The following is a 24,482-nucleotide window of genomic DNA, read 5'->3' as shown; positions in this document are numbered from 1 at the left end:
TAGTAAGTTGCTTAACCTCTTTTCTAATCTGTAAAATGGTGGTTTTTATAATATTTAACAGGAATGTAACTTTTGGATATAAATCATATACATGAAAAAGCACTTAGAAGAGTATCTGGCACATAGTAAGTGATTTAGCTGTCATTACACTTTTTTTTTTTTTGGTCTTTTTCCCTTTTCTAGGGCCGATCCCATGACATATGGAGCTTCCCAGGCTAGGGGTCTAATGGGCGCTGTAGCCGCTGGCCTACGCCAGGGCCACAGCAACGCCAGATCCAAGCCACGTCTTTGACCTACACCACAGCTCACGGCAGCGCCGGATCTTTAACCCACTGAGCTAGGCCAGGGATCAAACCCGCAACCTCATGGTTCCTATTTGGATTCATTAACCACTGTGCCATGATGGGAAATCCTGTCATTACCGTTTTCATTAGAGATCACTGCAATGTACATAGTTGCTGATTATAATTAGCTTAACACTTTTATTAAATATACTCTCTTCACTTTTACAATAATTTATGCCCAGAAATCTTCACTTTGAAAGCTGATTTTAAACTCTGAAGGTCAGAGATTAACATAAGCCTTTTAGATATGTACTATAAGCCCTACATAGATAGGGAGCAACGACTCAAAAATTTTAATCCAAGCTAATGTAAGGAATAGATATTGCTTTTTGGGAGTACAGGGGTAAACTGCTTTGTAGTATAAACATATTTGGAGTCCCCTTCTCTTACCAACAAGGATGCTACTATCAGCACATTGATATTACTCAATATAAACGTAGTAACTTTTAATCCATTGTTTTCTAAGATTAATTTTAACTTTTTTTTTAAGGGCTGCACCTGCAGCATAAAGAAGTTCCCAGGCTAGGGATAGAACTGGAGTTGCAGCTGCCAGCCTACGCCACAGCCACAGCAATGCAAGATCTATGCTGCAGCTTGCAGCAACGCTGGATCCTTAACCCACTGAGAGAGGCCAGGAATTGAACCCAGGTCCTCATGGATACTAGTTGGGTTCTTAACCCACTGAGCCACAATGGGAACTCCTAGTTTTAAAATTTTTATGTAATAAAATATGTAAATTACTATGTAAAATATTTAATAATGAGAGTAAAACTGAGCTAACGACGACTGACATTTAACAACTGGAGAAGACAGGAACGAGCAAAATGAAGACTTCAAGATATGTTTTATGATATGGAATAAAAGACATGTGGGAGTTCCCATTGTGGCACAGTGGAAACGAATCTGACTAGGAACCATGAGGTTGCAGGTTCGATCCCTGGCCTTGCTCAGTGGGTTAAGGATCTGGCATTGCCGTGAGCTGTGGTGTAGGTTGCAGATGCGGCTCAGATCCTGTGTTGCTGAGGCTCTGGTGTAGGCTGGCGGCTACAGCTCCGATTAGACCCCTAGTCTGGGAACCTCCATATGCCGCAGGTGCAGCACTAAAAACCAAAAAAAAAAAAAAAAATAAAGACATTTGAAAATACATTTTTTCCCCATTTTCCATCTTTTAGAGCAATTGCCAAAACATATTCCCATAACACTCAAATTTAGTGATAGAACAGTAAGGAAATTATTAGAATGGTAACAAGATTCTCAATGCAATACCCTAGTTTTGGAAAATCCTCTTCACTCATTTCTACAGTAAATACAGGATGATTCCTACATCCTATAGGGTACAGAGTACATTTTGCTTCCTTTAGACTTTGTACTTCATTTTAGTAATCAGCGAAGACAGAGCTGGGGCAGAAACCAGGCTAAAATTCTAGCTGTCATCAGCACCCATCCTTTTTCTCAAAATTGGCAAAAAAAAAAAAAAAAAAAAAAAAAAAACCAACAATTACTTTGTGATTTCGTCTGACGGTTATTTACATTTCCCCCACAAGGCACTATTTTTATGGGGTTTCATGGGCTAGAGACTGTGGATTTTTGGTGTTTTGGAGGAAATACTGAATCTTGAGTGTCACCAAAATTTTTCTTTTTCAGAATGGGACAAATCCCTACCAGGGATTTTCTGTGTTTGTTGGGAGTGAAAGTGGGATAAGAAAATGAAAATCAGGAAGACAGTTACTTCCATAATGTTTATGTGCTTGATTTAGAAATAGGACTGTATCCTTTCTTTGCAGAACTTGGCTTTCTTTAAGGATGAAACAGTTTCTATAAAGACATTTTCTGGTTTACTAGCCAACCTCTTCATTTCAACTGGGTGTGGCTTAAGCTCACATGGCACACTATAAATATGAAACACAAAGGTAACAACTTTTTCCAATGAAGTTTTTCTATGTACCAAACTTTCAGTTACCTTATTTCCATTTTCTGTTTAATGAATAAACAGAGGCTTTGGAATTTGATGCTTTGGAAACAAACCATTATGAAAAGTTTTCTTTTTTTCTTTTCTTTTTCTTTTGGTTGTACTCGTGGCATGCAAAAGTTCCTGGGCCAGGGATCAAATCTGAGCCACAGCAGTGACAACATTGAGTCCTTAACTGCTAGGCTACCAGGGAACTCCCTGAAAAGTTTTCCTATAGTTGACTCACATATTAAGAGCCCCACAGCAAAGGTGAAGCAGTACAATGGCCTAGTCCCATCACTAATTAGCTATGTAATTTTGGACAACTCTCTACTGCTTGGGATCTCATCTGCAAAATGAGTGAGTGGATGAAATAATGTGAGGCTCAGTGTGGTTTTCATATTTTGAGTTTATGATTCAGTTCCATGGTAAATCAGAGCTGAGTAAATAAGAGAATCATTTCTCACATTTTTCTTACTAAAAAACCAACATATAGAGTTTAAGTACATACTTCAAGTTAAAAACAAATATTTTTTATAATAATACGTGGACAAGCAATATATTTCAAAATCCCAAAAAAGGTCAAAAATTTCTGCAACAGGAGTTCCCGTCGTGGCGCAGTGGTTAACGAATCCGACTAGGAACCAAGAGGTTGCGGGTTCGGTCCCTGCCCTTGCTCAGTGGGTTAACGATCCGGCGTTGCCGTGAGCTGTGGTGTAGGTTGCAGACGCGGCTCGGATCCCGTGTTGCTGTGGCTCTGGTGTAGGCCGGTGGCTACAGCTCCGATTCAACCCCTAGCCTGGGAATCTCCATATGCCGCGGGAGCGGCCCAAGAAATAGCAGCAGCAACAACAACAACAACAACAACAACAACAACAAGAAAAAAAAAAAAAAAGACAAAAGACAAAAAAAAAAAAAATTTCTGCAACAATTGAGTTTTCAGTGCAAAAAGAAATGCTATCGTTCTGTGTGATAGCACAGGTACAGAGATAACATATTATTCTCTCACTTTTCTACATGCGAAAATATTCCATAATTAAGAATTTAAAACTTTATGGCATTAACCTTTCTCAGGGCTGACACAAGTAACTGAAGACTTAACAATGTCTTGAAGTTTTGTAGCGCAGTATACCTCCATTCTTCCATAATTTACTCTCAGTTCCCCATTTGTCTCCATAGTTTCCAGTATTTAAGGGAAGGTTTTTCAAGAAAACTGTCAATAACTGAATGTATCTCACTATTAAAAATCCTTTATTTCACATGGAGGCAAACTATTTTATCAGTTTAATATACTAACTTCTCTTACTCAGAACCAAATCAAAGTATTAGGGTTACATGAACAGTCTGAAAATAGATAGGAAAAACCTACTGGGATCCTCTTAAGCTTTATCAAGGTTATAGTGGTCATGGTCAGATGGCTGTTGTTCTCTGTCAGTTTAATTTTCAGCATTATAGCCCACAGCCTGCTGTATCTTAGACACCTTTTTCTGTCAGATTCCAAAGGCCTCCAAGTGTCCTGAAGGCCAAGGTGATGTATTAGCTACTGTAATAAATAAACATAGCAGAAAACTGGACCTCAATTTCCATTTGAAAGATTAAGTTTCATTGGAAGTTACAAACATAAGTTGTGGTATCACCTTACATGGTGATAGCATTTTTCAACTGTGAGCGATCTAACAGGCCTACATAGTAATTAGGGCCAGTGAAGCTGCAAGAGTAGGCTGATATAAGAATGGACATGGACTAAGAGAGTAGCAGTGACTACACAGGGTGGGGTTGGGAGAAGACAGAATCAAGTCATTTTGGAGAATATATTCTTAGGGAGCCTGGGCATTACGGGGTGGATTAAATAACAGGAATTACGATTTTAGGGACCATGCTGCCTAGTACTAGACGTCCAAGCCTGTGTCTGCAATGTATAAATTACATACAAGCTAGATACTCTCTTAAGCCTCAAATTTCTTCATGGGCAAAGGGGTATAATATCACATACATCCCAGGGTTGTTAAAAGAAATAACAGCTAATACAACATTGTAAATCAACTATACCTTAATAAAATAAATTTAAAGAAAAAGAAATAATAGAAGATTAGGTATAAAATGCCAAGCACAGGGCCTGGAACATAAATGCTTAATAAAGGTAGGTGATATCATTTGCTAGTATGTAGAAACTATCTCAGCAATTCGGGCTGTATCAGGACCTGCCCACCAAACTTCAAAGAACAGCTTTAACTGAAACTCCATACCAAATTCCCCAGGAAGGGGAATTATTAATTGGAATATTTAAACATATGCTAACTTATCTGGCAAATTAATTGAAGTGATTAGAGACAGAACTGTGAATAAAGAAAAGAATATTTAAGGTGTGATTAGACTGTAAAGAACAGCTCAGTAGAGAGCAGGGTTCAAAAGCTCTGGGTGAAATCACAGGAAACTATAATTTAGGGAATTTTTGTGTGTACTGAATTGTCTCATTTAAACAAATACATTGAGGGCTTCCTCTGTGCAAGTGCTATATTAGGTGATGCAAAGGTCCCATGGTTGGTAAATATTGACAAGTCGATTCTAAAATCTATATGAGAATGCAAATGACCAAGAATAATCAAGGTAATATGGAGGAATAACAACAAAGCTAGAGGGCTTACTATAAGGGTTCGAGGTCTGACAAAGAACACGTAATTTATGGCAGAGGAAACAAAGCAGTATAGTGGGAAGTATATACATTTTAATAAATGGTGTTAGATCAACTGAATATCACATTGTTTTAAAAAGCACTCTCACTTCTACTTAACATCACACACAAAAATCAAATGGATTTCAGATCTAAATGTAAACAGTAAAAAAAATTTAGAAGAAAACATTAGAGAATATCTTCATGACACTGGAGTAGGAACAGATTTCTTAAGTAGAACTATGTGAGGCAAAGACTGATAAATTGGACTATACTAAAATTAAGAACCTCTGTTTATCAATAGACATCATTTTAAAGATGAAAGGCAAGTCACAGAGTAGGAGAAAATATTCATAACATACATATCAGACAAAGGACTTATATCCAGAATTTTAAATACTTGCTGCAAATCATTAGGAAAAAAAATATAAAACCCAATAGAAAAATTGGCAAAAGACTGGAATGGCCACCTCACATCTAAACGGTCAATCAACATATAAAGAAATGCTCGATTTTAAGTGTTAAGGGAAAGTTAAATTTAGAAACATGTGACAACAATGTGAATAAACTTAACACTATTGAACTGTACACTTAAAATGTCTTACCATCTTTTAACCATGGTAAACTTTATGTTATACAAAAATCTTTTTTTACCACAATTAAAAAAAAAAACAACACCCCACAATGGGATATTGCTATACACCCCCAGAATGCTACAATGAAAAAGTCAGATAAACAAGTGTTGGGTAATGGGGAAAAGGAACAATGGAATTCTCATTAACTGATGGACAGAGTAGAATATAAATCAGGAAATTCTGACTACCTTCCTACTTACATACACAACAGAATACAGGTATTTGTCATACATACTGAAAGAAAGATACATACCCCCAATTTTTTGCAGTCATCAAAATCTGAAAGCACCCTAGATGTTCATCTATAGTAAAATGGATATAAGTTTAGCTTATTTATATAATAAAATACAACACATCAATGAGAAGAAACAAATTACAGCCACATGCAATAATATGACTCTCGAAAACATTATGCCAGATGAAGTAAGTCAGACAGTAAGGAATACGTACGGTATGGTTCCGCTCGCACCAAGTTCAAAAACAGGCAGAACAAATGCCTAATGTTAGAGGTGAGGATAATGGCTATCTTTGGGAGAGGAATGACAATGAAGGCAGGAGAGGGTTTCCAGTCATGCTCTTTTACTTTCCCTCGTTCTTAAAAAAAAAAAAAAAATCTTAATGGTGGTTATAAAGACGTGTTCACTTTGTGAAAATTCACTGAGCCAAACTCAAAGTCTCCTGGATACTGTATTAGGAACAGATTATTATATTCATAAAAAAAGAAATAAGGATGAATAAAGTCCTGTTTGGTTACAAATAGATAGTCCAAACCCTTATTTTCTGATATAAAGGAAAAAGGGAGTTCTATAAAAAAGATTTAAACTTTTGCCATGGAGCAGCCTTAGCCTCTACCTTCACTTGCAACCCTTTGGCCACATACAGACAATTGTTCCCACATGCCACTAATCTGAACAAGGTTAGAGCTCCCTCTAGCACTTTTAACTAAGGAAACACCACAGGCCCTTACAGAGCTGACACAGTTTGGTGCTGCCCACAGTTAAATGCAATACGGTGATTTTTATTTTTAATTTGCTTTAATTGTTGCTATGATATGAATAATTAATAGGCTGCCTAAGCCAGTTTTGTAAAGTTCACAATACAGAAAGCCAGGAGAGAAATATCTACTTAGAAAGGAGGTTTAAAAATGGTTATAACTGCTATAATATTAGAGAATTCAGAACATTTGTTCATGATTTGTGGCAACATTATGTCTCACTAACAAAGAAGCATGCTACCAAGCCCTTCCTACTAAAAAAATTCATCTGGTCTTCATCAATTTTTCTCTTCATGGCTTCATAACCACTGTACCTATAATACCACGTAAGAGCCAAGTAAGTCAGCGTTATGAGAACCTTGCTCTTTTGTGGCAGAGAAGAGGAAGGGTTGGCTATAAACACTTCACCCAGTTCCATCCATTCTAAAACAAGTATTTATTAGCATTAAATAACAAATTGGGGGGGAGGGAGTGGGAGGGATTGGGAGCTTGGGCTTATCAGACACAACTTAGAATAGATTTACAAGGAGATCCTGCTGAATAGCATTGAGAACTTTGTCTAGATACTCATGTTGCAACAGAAGAAAGGGTGGGGGAAAAATGTAATTGTAATGTATACATATAAGGATAACCTGACCCCCTTGCTGTTCAGTGGGAAAATTAAAAAAAAATATTAAAAAAAATAAAATTTAATTTAAAAAATAAATAAATAAATAACAAATTGGTCTGGACAACAGAGACCTATTCAAATTGAAGCCTGTATTCTTTCCTACTTATCAACTCCCTTCTCCACTAACACCTTAACCATTGGAAGTTATGCTATCAGTGCTTCCAGTCAGCAATGTCTACGTCATGTTCCGAAAGTATAATTTAGTTATAATGTTGTAATCTTACACATTCTAGGCAGAGTTTGAACAGGCTCTAAAAGTTCAATGATTATAGTACATACTTTCTGGGAATCTAGCCAGAAATAAAGGGTTTTGTTTTTCATTCTTGGATTTCAAATCTTCCCCTACCCTGAAAGAAACACTGCTTTTCAACACTCTTGTTAAACTTAACACAGATACAAACCCAGCTAATTAGTAAGTTCCTTGAATCAAGGAGAGATAATGAAAAAGAAGAGAATCTAAAGAATCACCTTAAAAGTAAATCCATATTAGCCAAAACTATTATGTGTTATTCATTATTCTGCATTCTAAAATTAAGAAACAACATTTTTTGAACTATAATAAGAAAACAAATATTTTCTATCAACCTTTTTTTTTTTTAAAGCATACAGAGCCCTTAAAAAGTGTGTCCATAATTATAGGAAAATTTAGCAATTTCCAAGGGAAATGTTTACCATTTCCTTTTTTAGCATTCTAAATGGAGATTAATGTAAGTCAGTACAACTTCCTCTCTCATGCTCTGGTTACACACATGCACTGCTCTGCCAAAAACAGTATGGCATGGACATCATTCCTGGATCTTTCCTGCACATACCACAAAGCCATGATGCCAAGTTCCCACTTAGTTTGGTTTTGCATCATGTCTGCTGGTCACATAAACATGGCCAAGGGCAGCTCAAACTAGGCGTAAAAATATTATCTGAAAACAGTCATTCATTAAGCTACTGAGAACTTCAATAGTGAACTGTGCTTTTCCTAAGACAGGATCCACTACCTCTTCTATTTCAATTCACCTAGTATCTGCTGGGAGCCATACATCATGAACTAGAACAAGAATGACAGATCTAAATTAACACGACTGAAAAGCTATTTGATGCTGCCTCTTGGTTTCTCTACTTTACTCTCTTTTGTGGCATCCAAAGGCTTCAGAACCCTGGCATTAATTAATGCTGTAGTTTTATTACACACAATCAAAGCTTGAAAAGAAAAGCCTAACAGACAGCAAGAGGACATTACAAGGTTCAATTAACAGTTTTACTTTTTTTGTGGCTGCTAATTGAGGTATTTTTAATTTTAATCATCTCATATGGAATGCTAAAAAGGAAAATATTGTAAGTGTAAAAGGAGAACATAAACCTAAAGTGAATTACTATATAATGGTTTTATATAATCAATTCGCATACTTCTGCATTTTCCAAATCACAGCTACTTGTTAATAAATTGTTATCATTTAATAAGCACCACAGACAACTTTTTAGATAATCCCCCCTCATTTGCTACATCTACCCTAATTTCTATGTACTAAAATTAACAAAACACAGTGGTTGAAAGCACATGGCTATGGTGCTAGACAGTCTGGGTTCAAATTCCAATTCTGGAACATACCTTGGGCAAACTGCTTGATATCATTGAGTTCTAGTTAATCTGTCTGTAAAGGAGTTGTATATTTATTGAGATCGATGTGGGGATTTAGTGAGAATGGATATAAAACCCTTAACCCTCAGTGTCTGGAACATTGTAAACATTCAATAAATAATAGTGCAAAAAGGCTGTCAAATTTGATGACACAATCTCTGCATTTTTTAAAATTATTTTTTCTGTTGAAGTATAGCTGATTTACAATGTCATGTTAATTTCTGCTGTACAGCAAAGTGACTCAGTTATACATATGTATACATTCTTTTCGATATTCTTTTCCGTTATGGTCTATCCCAGGATATTGAATATAGTTCCTTGTGCTATACAGTAGGACCTGGCTGTTTGTCCATTTTCTATGTAATAGTTTACATCTACTTACCCCAAACTGCCGATCCTTCCCCCACCTGCTTCCCGCTTGGCAATCACAAATCTGTGCTTTTTTCTTTTCTTTCTTTCTCTTTGCTTTTTTAAGGGCTGTACCTGCAGCATATTGAAGTTCCTAGGCTAGGGGTCGAATCTGAGCTGCAGCTGTCACAGCTACAGCAATGCCAGATCTGAGCTGCATCTGTGACCTACGCCATAGTTCACAGCAATGCCAGGGATTCTTAGTCCACTGAGCAAAGCCAGGGATTGAACTTGCATCCTCATGGACACTAGTCGGGTTCTTAACCTGATGAGCCACACAGGAATTCCCACAAGTCTATTCTTTATGTGTGTGAGTCTACTTCTGTTTCGTAGAAAGGTTTATTTGTGCCATATTTTAGACTCCACATATAAGTGATATCATATAGTATTTGTCTTCCTGACTTCACAATCTCTAGATTTTACATATCTATATATATTTATAAATCAGACTCAAATGTAATTTGAGAATATACCTTCTCCAAGTGAAAAGTAGTCCTATTCAAACTCCACCAATGAAGGCAATTAACTTTTGCATACAATTTGCCTTTCCTAAGTAATTTTTCCACACATTTTCAATTGAGGGGAAGGAGGGAGTAAAAAGTAGCCTGAATCTCAAATTTTTTGCAGTTTCAAGAGCACTAAATAATAGTATTAATTGGAACCCAACAGTAACCTAAACAGCTGACCAAACAATTAGGTTATATAAAGTTCTCACTTAGAATCTACCCTTAGTGCATGTTCTCATGTTATAATGTTGAGGTAGTGGCTCCTAAAGTGTTCCAGGCTAGATGTATTCAAGTTTATATTACTCAGTACTCAAACCTTTGAAAAGTATCCCATATCCTTTTATCATTGCAAATTCAAGTCTACCATAAGCTAGATACATGTGACATCTACATCTATTCATTATCAAAATGTAGAATATAAAAAAATAGCTGTATTTCTTTAACTTATAATCAGAACATACCTCTTCTTAATTATTACCCAGAGAGGAGTTCCCATTATGGCTCAGCAGGTTAAGAATCCAACTAGTATCCATGAGGATGTGGATTCGCTCTCCGGCCTCACTGGGTTAAGGATCTGGCGTTGCCATGAGCTGCGGCATAGGTTGCAGATGCAGTTCAGATCCTGTGTTGCTGTGGCTGTGGTGTCGGCTGGCAGCCTGCAGCTCCAATTCAACCCTTAGCCCAGGAAGTTCCATATGCCGTGGGTGTGGCCCTTAAAAAAAAAAAAAAAAAAAAAAGTGTTACCCAGAGAAAAAAGTTAAAGAAAATTCCTTCAGTCTATCAATTTTAAAGTTGAAAATGAGGAGTTCCCATTGTGGCTCAGTGGTTAACGAACCCGACTAGCAACCATGAGGACGTGGGTTCAATCCCTGGCCTCGCTCAGTGGGTTAAGGATCCCCCATTGCTGTGGCTATGGTGTAGGATGGCAGCTACAGCTCCGATTCGACCCCTAGTCTGGGGAATCTCCATATGCTTCGGGTGTGGCCCTAAAAAGACAATAAAGAAATAAATAAAGTTGAAAATGACACTACACTAATCCTATCAAACACACACACACATAAAGATTCAAGGAAACTGATTTTTTTTATTAAGTTCCCTAATTAAACAATCAGGTTTGTAAGTACTCCAGTCACAAGAATAAGAGAAAATACACAATCTGAAAATGAACCTCACACACAGATGTAAATAAAGCCACTCTTTAGGTTGCCCATTAATCCACAAGTGGCATATTCATCTTATTTACAGTATTATACCCCCTGCCATGATATTCCATTACGGAGTCACGCTACACACTCCATAGTTAACACTGTAGGAACCTTCTCTTTTTAAACACGGTCTTCTCTCTATATTTCCCTTTTGGCTTGCTCCCAAGCTTTTTTTTTTTTTTTTTTAATCTTTATAATTAAATTTCTTAAGCCATTAGATATTCCAAGAAAATGTGGATAAAGTTAAAGGCATAATATCGGAGATATAAAACATAATTAAATTTATGTTCGTTCTTTTACAAATATTTCAACATTTGTTTGTCATGATCTTAATGCTCCATATAAGTGCTTCTCACATATTTTTTATATGTCAACCTTAACTATTAAAAACTTCTGTTCTTTCCATTAGAGAATATCTAGGGAGATTCATATACAAATATACAACACACACAGAATAATATCCATATTTGTTTGCTTTTTATTTCATTTGCTTTTGTTTTTTTTTATAGTCCCACCCACAGCATATGGAAGTTCCCAGGCCAGGGAGTGAATCCAAGCCACAGCTGTGACCTATGCCACAGCTGTGGCAATGCTCAATCCCACTGCGCTGGACTGGGGATCAAACCCACGCCTTTGCAGAGGCCCAAGCCACTGCAGTCGGCTTCTTAACCCACTGCGCCACAGTGGGAACTCTTTTTTCATTTGCTTTTGATGAACCTACTTCTTAATTACTCGCTTCTGTCCCAAGCCTCCTTTTTCCTGTCTGAAACACACAAGGGATTTCAAAGTCCAACTATTAATTCTAATACTCTCATCATGTCTTCACAATCAATCTAGAAGCATGCATACTTATAAAAAATATTTTTCTGAAGTGTAATCAGACATTACACTGAAACCTGAAACCCTACAGGACATTTTTTTTTAAATGGTAAAATTAATTACCAAGCTTAACCAGGAAAAATAGGTTTTTGGAATAAAAGAACTGCCAATATATGCTTGCACTGTACCTGACACAGAGATTACGATGAGATCTGTGCTCTTTTTTTTAAATTTTTATTACTCAAAGAATTTATTACACTTATAGTTGTACAATGATCATCACAATCCAGTTTTATAGTATTTCCATACCACAACCCCAGGGCATCTCCCCCCCCCCATAAAATTTTCAAAGTCTATGAGTCAGTATCTGTTCTCCAAAGAAGTTCATTGTGTCCTTTTTTCAGATTCCACAAGATCTGTGTTCTAAAAATACTTTCAAAACAATTACTAAGGTATGAATTACCACCCTGAACTAGTTATTAGACTCATACTGTCCTATTTATTTTATAACAATGGAACACAGGGACATAATGTCATCTTAGATACTTTAAAGACATATATTTTTAAGGTAAGTGATTATTATTGAGTGAGCATTTAAATCTGCTTAGTAGAATTATTAAGTAACCCAAAATAGTGATAGTTAAGTTTTCTGGAAACAGTCTTGGCACAGTTCAGTCAGAGCGTATTTTACAAGCAGTAAGGGGGAGGGGGGTGGGTAGTAAGATGAAGAAATAACATTTGTAGGTGTTAAAAGTTCTATAGAAATCAAATCAAGAAAAGCTATAGGTGATTTGTAGTTAGGCCAAGTGTAATGGTAGAAGAGATACATACAGGGTCTCTGAATACTACTTGAAAGTCAACTGGATGCAGTAGAGCAAGGACCGTGAAGTCAGAGATCGGAGTCAAAACTCTATAGTGTAGAGATGTGAAAAGGCTTAATTTCTCTAAGCTTCAGCTTCCTCATCTGTAAAATAGGAGTACTATCATCCATCTTGTCAGGTTCATGTAAGGATTAAAAGAGAAAACAACATAGCTAGCACAAAAGCACCCAAACACAGGGGCTTAATAAATATTAACATATTATCTCCTCCTTCAACTTCTGAGTAGTACAAAAGTAAAAGTACTTAAGTACCTTCCATCCTGAAGAGACATGAAAAAGAAAAAGGACATTAAAAAATTCCTTATATAGGAGGAATTCCTGTCATGGCGCAGCAGAAACGCATCTGACTAGGAACCATGAGGTTGCGGGTTCAATTCCTGGCCTCACTCAGTGGGTTAAGGATCCAGCGTTGCCGTGAGCTGTGGTGTAGGTTGCGGACTTGGCTCGTATTTGGCATTGCTGTGGCTCTGATGTAGGCCAGTGACTATAGCTCTGATTAGACCCCTAGCCTGGGAACCTCCCTATGCTGAGGGTGCAGCCCTAAAAAGACAAAAGACAAAAAAAAAAAAAAAAAAAAAAAAAGAAAGAAAGAAAACAAGAAAAAATTCCTTATATAGGAATATATCCCAAACTAAAAATTGAGGGGGATAAGGAACTTAGAAAAGATTATAATAGCCTCAGAGCTACAACTGGTTCCATACGTAAGAACTTTAAATAAGAGTGTATTAGCTGAGCACCAAAGGACTAGACTAATAAAAATTTCTCTAAAGAGAACCCTACTGATGAGATTTGGGATTAGAAGAATTTAGGGACTTGGCAACTCTAGCTCGGTTAGGAAATTAAAAAGGAGTTTCTTGGTCACTTAGCCAGTTAGACATTTGTTAATACTAGTATAAACAAACAAAAAGATGCCCTCAAAAAAAGAGATATCTAGGAGTTCCTGTCGTGGCACAGCGTAAATGAATCTGACTAGGAACCATGAGGTTGCGGGTTCAATCCCTGGCCTCATCCAGCGGGTCAAGGATCCGGCGTTGCCGTGAGCTGTGGTGTAGGTTGCAGACGTGGCTCGGATCCTGCGTTGCTGTGGCTCTGGCATAGGCCGATTGGACCCCTAGCCTGGGAACCTCCATACACCATAGGTGCGGCCCTAAAAAAAAAAAAAAAAAAGAAAGACATCTATTTTAACACTGATCTTAAGAAACAAATCCTCTGGGAAAGAACTCTAACAGTAAGATCAAATACTGGCAAGATCACGGAGTCAGATGGAATTTCAGAATGACAGGAAAAGGTAAAAATACAATTTTATTTTGCAGAAACTTGGTATAGAGAATAGTAACTTAAATTCATAGTTCATTTGTCTACAAGCTGAAGTCATGACACAAGAATAAAATTTTACATGTATGGATACTGAGCTCATGGGTACTGAGAGGTTCAAAAGGAGAGCTCGGGTTTCACAAGCTTTGTAAGTGATCTATTTACACCATATGACTAAGAACATACTTATTCATGGAGCGCTTACCAGCCCAGGCTTCTGGAACTGTCAAACCAGGAGAAAAGAGAATGAAAAGCCACAAGAAACCCATAAAAGCTATAAGAATAAAAAAATCTTTCTTCCAGGAGTTCCCGCTGTATCACGGTGGGTTGAGAATCTGATTGCAGCAGCTTGGGTCACTAAGAGACGCAGGTTTGATCCCTCACCCTGTGCAATGGATTAAAGGGATCCAGCATTGCCACAGCTGCAGCGTGGGTTGTGGCTGAGGATTGGATTCCATTCCTGGCCCAGGAACTTCTGTGTGCCATGGTGTAGCCATTAAAAACAAAAACAAAAACAAAAAAACTTTCTTCCAGATTAAGGAAAGCAGAAAAGTTATCCTGCAAAATTATAACAAGTGGGCTTTAAAATATTAATATGCACGGCAGCACCATTCTCTTAAAAGAGTGTCAGGGGGAAATCCTAGAGACTATTTAGTATTATTAGTATTTAGTATTACTGATCCTAAAATACTGACACATAGAAGTCTTAATGAACATGTTCAGGAAAAGCTATCACCCCTCCCAACCAAAAAAATAAATCAGGTTTCTGACAGAACTGCTAAAGATATTTAGAGGGGGTTGGAAAGTACAGTGATGATGGGTACTAAGTAAGAGAAAGGGAAATGCTTTTATTCCATGAGTTTTGCAAAGAAACAACATCAGAGACTTAGATTCTGCAAACACAGTATCTTAGAGCTGCAAGGCTAGAATTTCCATTAGTTACATACATTATTTAAAAAGCCCTAATAACTACGACAAGAAAAGATTATCTTATACCTAACCTGACTCTTTCCTGCTAATTCTATATTTAAATGGGTACCAAATAACTGGCTTTTATGTATTAATACTTTAAATAAGTATCTAAGACAACTGACTGTTAACGAGAAAACAGATTTATTTTATGTATCTTTGGAAGATATCTGGATTCATTTACATAGCCTATATTATATTACTTGCTTCTACAGTAAGCCACTAAATTTAAGATATAAACTGCAAATCCTGGTGGCCTCATACACTTTCCCAAAGTCAAAGCCTGCCAAAAGTGGCCCAGAAACAGGCAATGATTTGGTAGAGAAAATCTGACTCATTAATGTCTTCCATAGCCTTATACCATATTCTCCAATATTTCAGGGATGATTAACAAGGTTACTCAATTTCAGCATAACTGAACTTTAAGTGGATGAATGGCCTTTAGTTTCAGTTACTGCATAGATTACCCCCCTCTTCTTCCTATAAACACCATTCATTGATATTCAATTCTCAATTACATAAACTGAAATAACACAGCCCCCAACACGGAGAAGTCAATGGCATAGGGGGGAAAAAAAGTGAATTTCCTAATAAACAGAATCAGGAAGGAAACATAATATAAATATGCCATAGCTTACTGCCTGGATTAGAGTCTTCTTTTAAACAATTCAAAGTGACAAAAATTCTCCAAACCACAAAACTCAAATGCTACTTGCAAGGAAAATCTAAACTGGTGGGAGGTGGTGGTGGGAGGTTGACAAGGCAAATCTTTTTATTATTTTTTTTCATTTTTTAAGGAAATGCTTGTTTTATTAATATATATACATGGACTCCTTCCATAATTAACATCCCTGTTCTCCTCAGGGTTTGTTCTATGTACTGGAATGGCCTAAGAAAAGCACTGTCTAATTTTGGTTTTCTTATATACTTGCGAAAGAGGAAACGGTGAGAAGCGTCACAAATTCTTGGATGTTGGGGGTTCAGCGTGTACGTTGAGGGGAGACCAGGGGGGGCCCATCGCACCCCCACAGGGAAAATGCTATAGTTACTCTATTACAGTGCTCTAGCTAAAGCATGTTTCAAACTACAGATAGTTTCAACTTAACATCTAACATTTTAAACTGGAGCATCTCAGCAACAAAAAAGCTCAGAGAGCTCATCTCAGAAGTAAAATTAAAGAACTATTGCTCTGATGTCTGAGAGGCAAGCTTCGCTTTCAGCTGCGCCGACTTCCGGGCCTAGGCAGACACGTACGGTGTCACGTCGGCGGCTCCTTGGCAGCGCCATTGGCCAGGAAGGCAGGTCTTTTTAAATTTTTTTTTTTTTATTTCTCTGATTTTAAATTTACCTGACTTTTAAATTTTAATTTACTTGATTTTTTAAAAAAGAAAAAGTTAAAACCCAGAGTGCAATGCCAAAGAAAGTGTGCTGGTAAAAAAAAAAAGTTGGAAATGGCTCCTAATAGAATTACTGTCTATAGGTCATAAATACATCAATCATATTTGTTACAATACTTTGAAAAGTAGGCATTCTTTCTTTTTTAGTTGAGGTAAAATTGGTAATATACTAATTTTAAGGGTATAGCCAGTATTTCTTAAAGTCTGTAAACCAGCTCTAGAGTGGAAACGCAACGCCTATATACTGCAACAAAAGTGTGATGTAAAGCCGAAAGATTTCTTTTTCTTTCCCTTTTTAGGAATTGTGCCTCGCATTGTGCAGCTGTGGTGTTGCCTTCATCACTCCCTCTGTTTTCAGTCTTGCTAATTAAAAGGTTGATCACAGAACAATGCTCTTCTCATTAATTTCAGTGTTCCGATTGGGCAGGATCCCTGCTTACCCCACCTGATCTTTTCACACTGCTGAAGTTAATGTGACAGGAGCCCGAAGATGGATTACCTGCTGCCATATTGCCCATCGCCTCCAATCAGGAGCTATCTGTGTAAACTGATTGTTCTAATTTGCTCTCATTATTTTTACAATATCAGGAGAAAATAACGCACACAGCTCACTGTCAAAGCCATGAAAATCAGCCATTAGTTAAACCCAGACACTGAGTGGCTTTATTAGAGGCACTGCAGTTTATTGATGTAGCTCCAGTCAAACAAGGCAGCATTTGCTTCAGTAGAAGGAAATGTTTATACTGAAAGTAAATATTTATTTTAATAATACAGCTACATGATATTTTGAAGAACCCTGTTTTTATTTCATAAGCTTGGTTTTGACACAAATTAACAACAATGAAGAGTTGGGTTGGCATAAGAAAGTAGATAACATTTAAAACACATGCAGTAGCATGAAAATCTATTAACTCAAATGTGAGTACTCTTCACTGCCTATGCCTTGTATAAGAAACTATTCTGTGACTACAAACGCTAATCAATCAATTAATAATGGAGGTTCTACTCTGTTCCACACAGTAAGTATTCTTAAAACAGATCTTATAACTTAGGAATCAAAATGATTTCTATAATGATCATATAGGTATAGGTTTACATAATGAAACTTGTATTCTTATACAATAAATCTATTCAACAAGAAAATTACTAATCCTAGTACCATAGAAACTCACAATATATTTCAGAATTGGAAAATAAGAAGCATAGTAAAGCCAGATAAGCAAACAACAAAGCTGGGTTTTAAACCCTTCAATTAGAGAGTTTCTTAAAGCAGAAGATGGAATTCTGCACAAAGGTTCGATAGTCAATATCTTTAAAAGAACTGTCTTGGGCACAAAGAAAATATATTTTCTGGTTGTAAAGAAAATGGTCAACTCTAGAAGAAAAGAGATTTTAATTTGGCATTTCTAGGGTTGCCTAGCTAAGAACATTTTGTAAAAAATGTTAGCTAAATGCTGCCTGAACAGTATTGGTGGGGAGAGCCGAAGGACATATAAATAATAAGAGACTGATGCCTTTTAAATAAAAGCATTTAATTCACACATTCTATCCCCTACTCCCCTCTTCAGTATTAGAAGGAAACATGGCTTCCTCCTGTTTTCTTTCTATACTAAGATTTCTAGGTAATGTGAAGGCAGCCCTTCTTGCTGCTCCCCTTTTAATGGCCACTTCTCTTTTTCTAAGAAACGTGTGCCACGCTTTTCTTCTTAAAATTCCTGCACTAAAAGACTGCACCATACTGCACTCTGCAAAACGTGCTGATGGCGCCAATTACAAGCCCCCAGCCGAACGCTCCAGCCCCCACCATTCGGGCAGATTTATGCGGACTCTTGCCGACGTTATTACAAGTCAGAGTTTATTGGGAAATTGTTACATTATGCGGAGTGTCTAACAAATTGCTTATGCTGCTATAATTGGATTACAACAGCCGCTTGCTCCCACCGGTAAGATTAGGCAAGTAGGACTCCTGCCGATCTCTGAGCGTTAGCAGTAATTTTATTTGCCTTGCCTCTCTCTTTCCTAACAACATGCCTCTCTCCCTGCCAGCTGTCTGCTGAAAAGGCACACGCTTGTTCCTTGGCCCTAACAATGCAATTACAGCCCCGCAGATCGCACTGTTTGTGCATTAAGTACAGAGCCAAAACGAGGCGAATTGATCGTTTGACTTTTGGAGAAGCCATGTGATCTCTCGGTGCGGGTGATCCGACATGCACCAGCAGGAAATACTGCAGTCAGTTCCTGATGAAGAACTTTCTTCCTTCATCCCTCTCTCCCAACCTTTCCTTTTTCACGGAGGGAGACACTGACTGGGCTCATCTCCTGCTAATCTAGATCAATCCACAAAGACAAACTCAATCTTATTAGCTCCCTGGCTAGATAGAAATGTGAATAGGTTCTAGCATCTTAAAGCGCCTCAGTCAGATATATCAGTGGATCCCAACAGTTGAACTGCTGCTGCTATCAAAAAAAAAGGTTCATAAAGAGTTCACTGAAGGAAAAACAAAGTTTACAGAAACACTGTAGTTCAAAGGAACTACATCAAGTTTCAGGTTTTGGCAAACAAAACTGCCTTGGAAAAAGCTTTGTTATAAGCTCTGTCTATTCAAGGGGCCATCAAGAAATCAGCACTGAAACCCATGTTCTGCCTTTCTCCGCAGAACTGCTCTGCCGGAAGATGTTGGCAGCCAATGTGTAGAATCAATGCCTCCCTGACTTCTGGCTTCAAAAGTCAGTCTGATCCCCACACAGGGCAAAGTTTTAAACATATTTCGTTGACAGTTTTCAGCTTCTTGTTTCTTTTTCTCATATGTTTAACAATGAGTAGCATGGAAACCATGCAAGTAGTTACTCTGACTCTAAGCAATAATTCTATGAAGATTCTCACTGGGGTCTTGACATTCTTTTAAAATTAACTTTCTTGAAATGATTGAAAATAACTTTGAATTTAACCAGTTTTAATAAAGACCAGGATTCCTGTTTACACTTTCCCTCCAGTGGCATATGCTACTTAAGTGTTCTTGAAGCTGATTACACAACAAATGTGCAGTCAATCTGCTGATCTGTTTTGGTGCCCCATGTTTGTATTCTTAAATATCATGCACATCTAGAAGGTTATGTATTTTTGTATCCTTAATCTGCCAAACACACAAACTCTTATCTATCATGAAGGTCCTTGAATCTGCTATTTCTTCAAAGTGAGCTTGGAAAAGTCACTTTACTAATACTTCTCAGACCCTCTCTGTAACCCTCATTAAAACTCAACGGTAATTTCATTTGAATATTTAAATATGAAAGAAAAAACATTACTTCTGAACTTCATTCCTGCCCCTCTAAATCGGCAATAAGCTTAATGTGTACTACATTAATACTCCAATTTTCCCAACCACATCAGCTTCGATATGGTTAAATCTTAATATATTCTTCTCAAAACTACAAATTAGACCCAACAGAGGAGCTTGTTCATAGAACGGACCATATGACATGCTACTTGTGGAACAGTATGTTAAAAAAGTCTGTTAACATGTAGTTTAAAACTCAAAAGAAACTCTGAACAGCTGAAATGCCTTATAAATAGCGCAGACCCAGAGGAAGTGCAAACGTCTGCATTGTGAATTGTAGATCTTAATTACCGACAATGGCTGGTACAGCAAGTAGCACGGAAAAAAAGTGAAACAGTTGCACTGTTCATGGTTGGCAATAATTCTTCAGGAAAATATTTACTATCAATCAGTTATGAGAAAAGGGACTCTGTGCTCGTAAAACAGCACGTTGCTTCTCATACCAGGACCATTTTGCTTCAGCATAATCTGAATTTAAACAGCTTGTTTCCTGCGGATATAATTTTGGAAATAAATAAAACAAGTCTTCTATCAAAATCTGGAGTGAGTGGAAAGGAACATCACATTTTTCTGTCTCAGTCAGTTGCAAACAGATTATTAGTCTGAAGTAAAAAACAATAGCAACAAACAACAACAACTACAATACAGAACACATCAACAAAGGACTATAGAAGGGGTTCATTTTCTAAATATAAAGAGGCAGAACTTCTACCTCATAAAGAACCTAGGCAGATGTGTTTGAAACAACTCAGTTTTAACTATATGTGTATGTGTGTGTGTGAGAGTAAATTAGGGAAAAGCCTGAAGCCAAAAATTTTCAATAATATTTAAATAAAGTCAGTAAGACGATAACATAACAATTAATACTCTTCATTTTTCCACTTAGCTTTCTTTACCAATTAAAAAAACATCATAAAGGTTGACAATTAGATACAACATGATTATTGATTTTAAAGACTAAGTTGGCAGTCAATAATGACTATCCATTTAAAGCTACAATAAACACAGAGCTTATCATGTTCCAAACACAAATCTTATGAACTACAGGGCTATAATTAGTAAGAAGGAAGGCTTCAGAAGAAATAAAAAAAAAAAACCTCAATGCCTCCAAATATTACCTGGATTAAGTTATACTATAAAATGACACCTCCTCTATTTTTATTTTAAAATATTTTCTTAAGATTCATTCTTTAAGTTAGAGATTCAAAGATTATTATTAACCTAGGGTGGCCACAGTTTGCCTTATAACTTTGTTTTCTTATATTCTAAAGAGGATTAAGGGTCTCTTTTCATAGATCCCATAAAACATTTATTGTAAGATATCACTGGCAAAACAGAGTCATATACAATGTACCACAGGGGGCCAAACATAACAATATTGCTGTTTTTAAAAGGACTAACTGGTATTAATGTTTTCTCTAAAATTCATATAAACAGGGTTCAATATTAAGGTCTTAGACTTTAGTTATATCTCCACCCAAACCAAAGTCACTCTTGTCAGAATTAGCTGCTTTGATCTAGAGGACAAAAATGGTTGGTATCACTATATTATTGCTGCTCTCCATGGAGATAGTTGGATATTCAAGGCCACTTTCGAGTACAATCTGAATCAACAACAGACACTTATACCAAGTTAAAAACCACTGCAGCCATATCAAGCAGCATGTGAAACTATACAGCTAAGGCCTAAAAATGAAGAGCAAGAAATAGGGACAAGCTTACAGACCTACAAAAATAATGGCAAGTCATTACCTTCCAAAGATCAAGTAATAAATGACACTAACAAAAGCAGCACAGAATCATGAGTAAAACATATGTAAATAAAAAAAGGAAAACTCTTCCTATTCCCATGTCATTGGTACCTCGTTGGAGGCTGTCGCAAGAAAGAAATTTTTTCAGCTACATGTTTTTATTTGCTATTGGCTAACTGATTATTTAACTCAAATCTGAGGTTATGAACCAGAAGACAAAGATATGGGCCAATAAAAAGAACCAGAACATTAAGTGGGTTCCAATAGAAAATGATAGAAATAATTATTAAATTAGGGTGTATAAGGGGACAATGAAAGGATATAGGTGGCAGAAATAATGTTAAAATAAGCAAGAATGGGATAAGAGGGTCACCATCTGGGAGCAAAGGAAACAGACTGATGAGCAACAATGAGCAAACTTATTCCCTCACCTAAGAGCATAAAAGAAATAATGCCATTGTGCCAAATGCCACAAGATTTCTAACCATGTATCACTGAGGTAAGGGGTTGGAGGGGGGAAAAAACACACAAAAAAACAGCTTACAGACACATGTCAATGTAACTATGTAAGCTTAGAGATCCTGGCGTACAAAGTATTGTGAAAACAAAAGGAACAGATGCTCACTTGGCTAGCTCTCAATGAAATTCATTAAAATCATCACCCTGTCCTTGGATCGGTGCTCATGCTAAGATTTTACCTTGTTTAGCCAGAAGTCACCCACTTATGATGAAACTGAGAGCAGCATGGCCAAATAAGAGAAAGATTATTTTTAAAAGCCCAAATTATTGGCCCCCCATATCTCAATGTGCAAATGCTGGATACAAAATGGGGTCAATCAGCACTTACTAGTTGTGACTAAATGACTGAAAAATAAATGTGTGTAATTTATTATAATATTCATATTTTGCAAATTATTAAGATATTCTAATTTAAGAGACACAACTGATTACCTTTTTTCACTGTAATTTTTCATAAATTCTGGCATTTCTTATATGGATCATTTCCAATGGTTATATTTTGTAAGATGTATTTTCAGTTAATACAGTAGGTCCTTTATCAACTAAGACTACTTCAAGTTTTAAGAAATAAAACAAGGAGTTCTCTTGTGGTGCAGCAGGTTAAGGATCTGGCATTGTCACTGCAAGGGCCCGGGCTGCTGCTTATGGCATGGGTTTAATCCCTGGCCTGGGAATTTCTACATGCTGCAAGTGTGGCCGAGAAAAAAAGTGAAGAAATAAAAAGAAATAAAAATTTTTAAAAATTGTTGTCCTTTAATTTTTGTAGCAAAAAGTGGAAACTACATGATATCAAGCCTGGCTCTAATAACAGGAAGTAACAGGAAGCCTAAGTATATAACATAATAGATTAAACTAGTTAAAGTTGGGAATGTTGTAAAGTGACAAATCCTTGAATAGTTATAAAAAGGTAGTTAATTTTGCAGATATGCAAAGTAAAAGTCTAGAAACATAGCCCATACTGGAATTTTATTTATTCCTAGAATAATCAAAATGGCTGATACCTAAATTTAGGTCAAAATTTCTGAGTACTTAAGAGATGGAAAACTTGAGGCATATTTAATACAATTATTAAATTGTTAAGATCTCTAATACATAAAATTATTTTTGTATCTAGGCTACAGATATGGCACACATCTTTACATGAGAAGCAAGTATCTCCGTATGCACGATTGAACATATTTGTCTAGTCAGATCAAGATGACCAAAAGCAGTATTTTTATTTTGCCACTCAATAATAATAATAATAGTAATATAACTGAGTTTTCTATAGCATATTTCACAATCATACAATGGTATACTCTATACTTAACTGCATTTTTAAATTCTTTTTTTAAATTTTTTGCTCTTTAGGGCTGCAGCCGCAGCATACGGAGGTTCCCAGGCTAGGGGTTGAATCAGAGCTACAGCTGCCAGCCTATGCCACAGCCACAGCAACGCCAGATCCGGGCCACGTCTGCAACCTACACCATAGCTCATGGCAATGCTGGATCCTTAACGCACTGAGCGAGGGCCAGGGATCAAACCTGCATCCTCATGGATCCTAGCTGGGTTTGTTAACCCCTGAGCCATGATGAGAACTCCCTTAACTGCAGTTAAAAGTGACCAACAGGAGTTCCCGTCGTGGCACAGTGGTTGACGAATCCGACTAGGAACCATGAGGTTGCGGGTTCGGTCCCTGCCCTTGCTCAGTGGGTTAATGAGCCGGCATTGCGGTGAGCTGTGGTGTAGGTTGCAGATGCGGCTCGGATCCCAAGTGGCTGTGGCTCTGGCGTAGGCCAGTGGCTACAGCTCTGATTCGACCCCTAGCCTGGGAACCTCCATATGCCGCGGGAGCAGCCCAAAGAAATAGCAAAAAGACCCCAAAAAAAAAGTGACCAACAAACTGATGAAAATAATTATATATTTTTTACGCAAACCTTATTTGTAATATAATCCATAGTGTCAAGCAACAAATTAGAATTAGACTAAAGAGTGACCAGAACACATAATCAAAAAATTCTGCTGCAACTGAAGAGATGATGACTCCAACTTGCAATCCTACTTTGGATAAAATGATGCCTGCTGTATTCTTTTTTAAATGCAAAAATCCTATAATAGTCTTTAATATTACTTACTTTGGCCACACAGTTTTCAGTCTTCATAGCAGTGCTTGCTAGACATACTGTCTCTTGATTTAAGCAGAGTCTGGCACAGCTGTTGTAAGTCTGCAAAGAGAAGTTTTTGGAGATAGGTCTCAATACTGAAATACTGTCATACAGTTTTCAAATTCCGCCCTGTTTCTCAAAATTAACACACTAGTAGATCCTTATGTGTAAATTCCAGATTTATGGGGAGCTGAGGGACAAGGTAGACAGAGGGTGTAAAGAAAGCGAGAGGCCCAAAGAGCTACTGATGTGCCTATGAAGAAGTATGTGAGCAGCAATGACTTCCACGTATGTGTGAAGGTAGAGCTGTTACTCACAAATGGGCAAAGGACTTGAA

General features: G+C 37.1%; 1 protein-coding gene across 32 annotated transcripts in view; it reads right to left on the bottom strand.

The window, feature by feature from the left end:
• BTRC (beta-transducin repeat containing E3 ubiquitin protein ligase) overlaps positions 1-24,482 on the bottom strand; it is a 188,940-nt gene that overhangs the window by 48,962 nt on the left and 115,496 nt on the right. For 30 of the 32 annotated variants that reach the window (XR_014826809.1, XM_021072709.2, XM_084995221.1 and 27 more), the window contains one exon: positions 24,116-24,205. Coding sequence is in view for 18 of the 32 variants with exons in the window: in XM_021072709.2 (XP_020928368.1) it covers positions 24,116-24,205 (90 nt within the window). In the remaining 14 variants the exon portion in view is untranslated. Of the gene's footprint in view, positions 1-5,851; positions 5,901-6,048; positions 6,193-9,277; positions 10,796-24,115; positions 24,281-24,482 lie in introns of those variants that run through there. The other 2 variants (XM_084995230.1, XM_084995229.1) reach the window with 2 other exon arrangements.

This window comes from Sus scrofa, chromosome 14, assembly GCF_054392235.1.
Source record: "Sus scrofa isolate SSC_HxYL_T2T_F1_AM1 chromosome 14, Sscrofa_HxYL_maternal_Yorkshire_Landrace_v2.0, whole genome shotgun sequence".
NCBI classification, from domain to species: Eukaryota; Metazoa; Chordata; class Mammalia; order Artiodactyla; family Suidae; genus Sus; species Sus scrofa.
The sequence above is the reverse complement of the archived record's forward strand: the minus strand, read 5'-3'. Positions and strand labels throughout refer to the sequence as shown.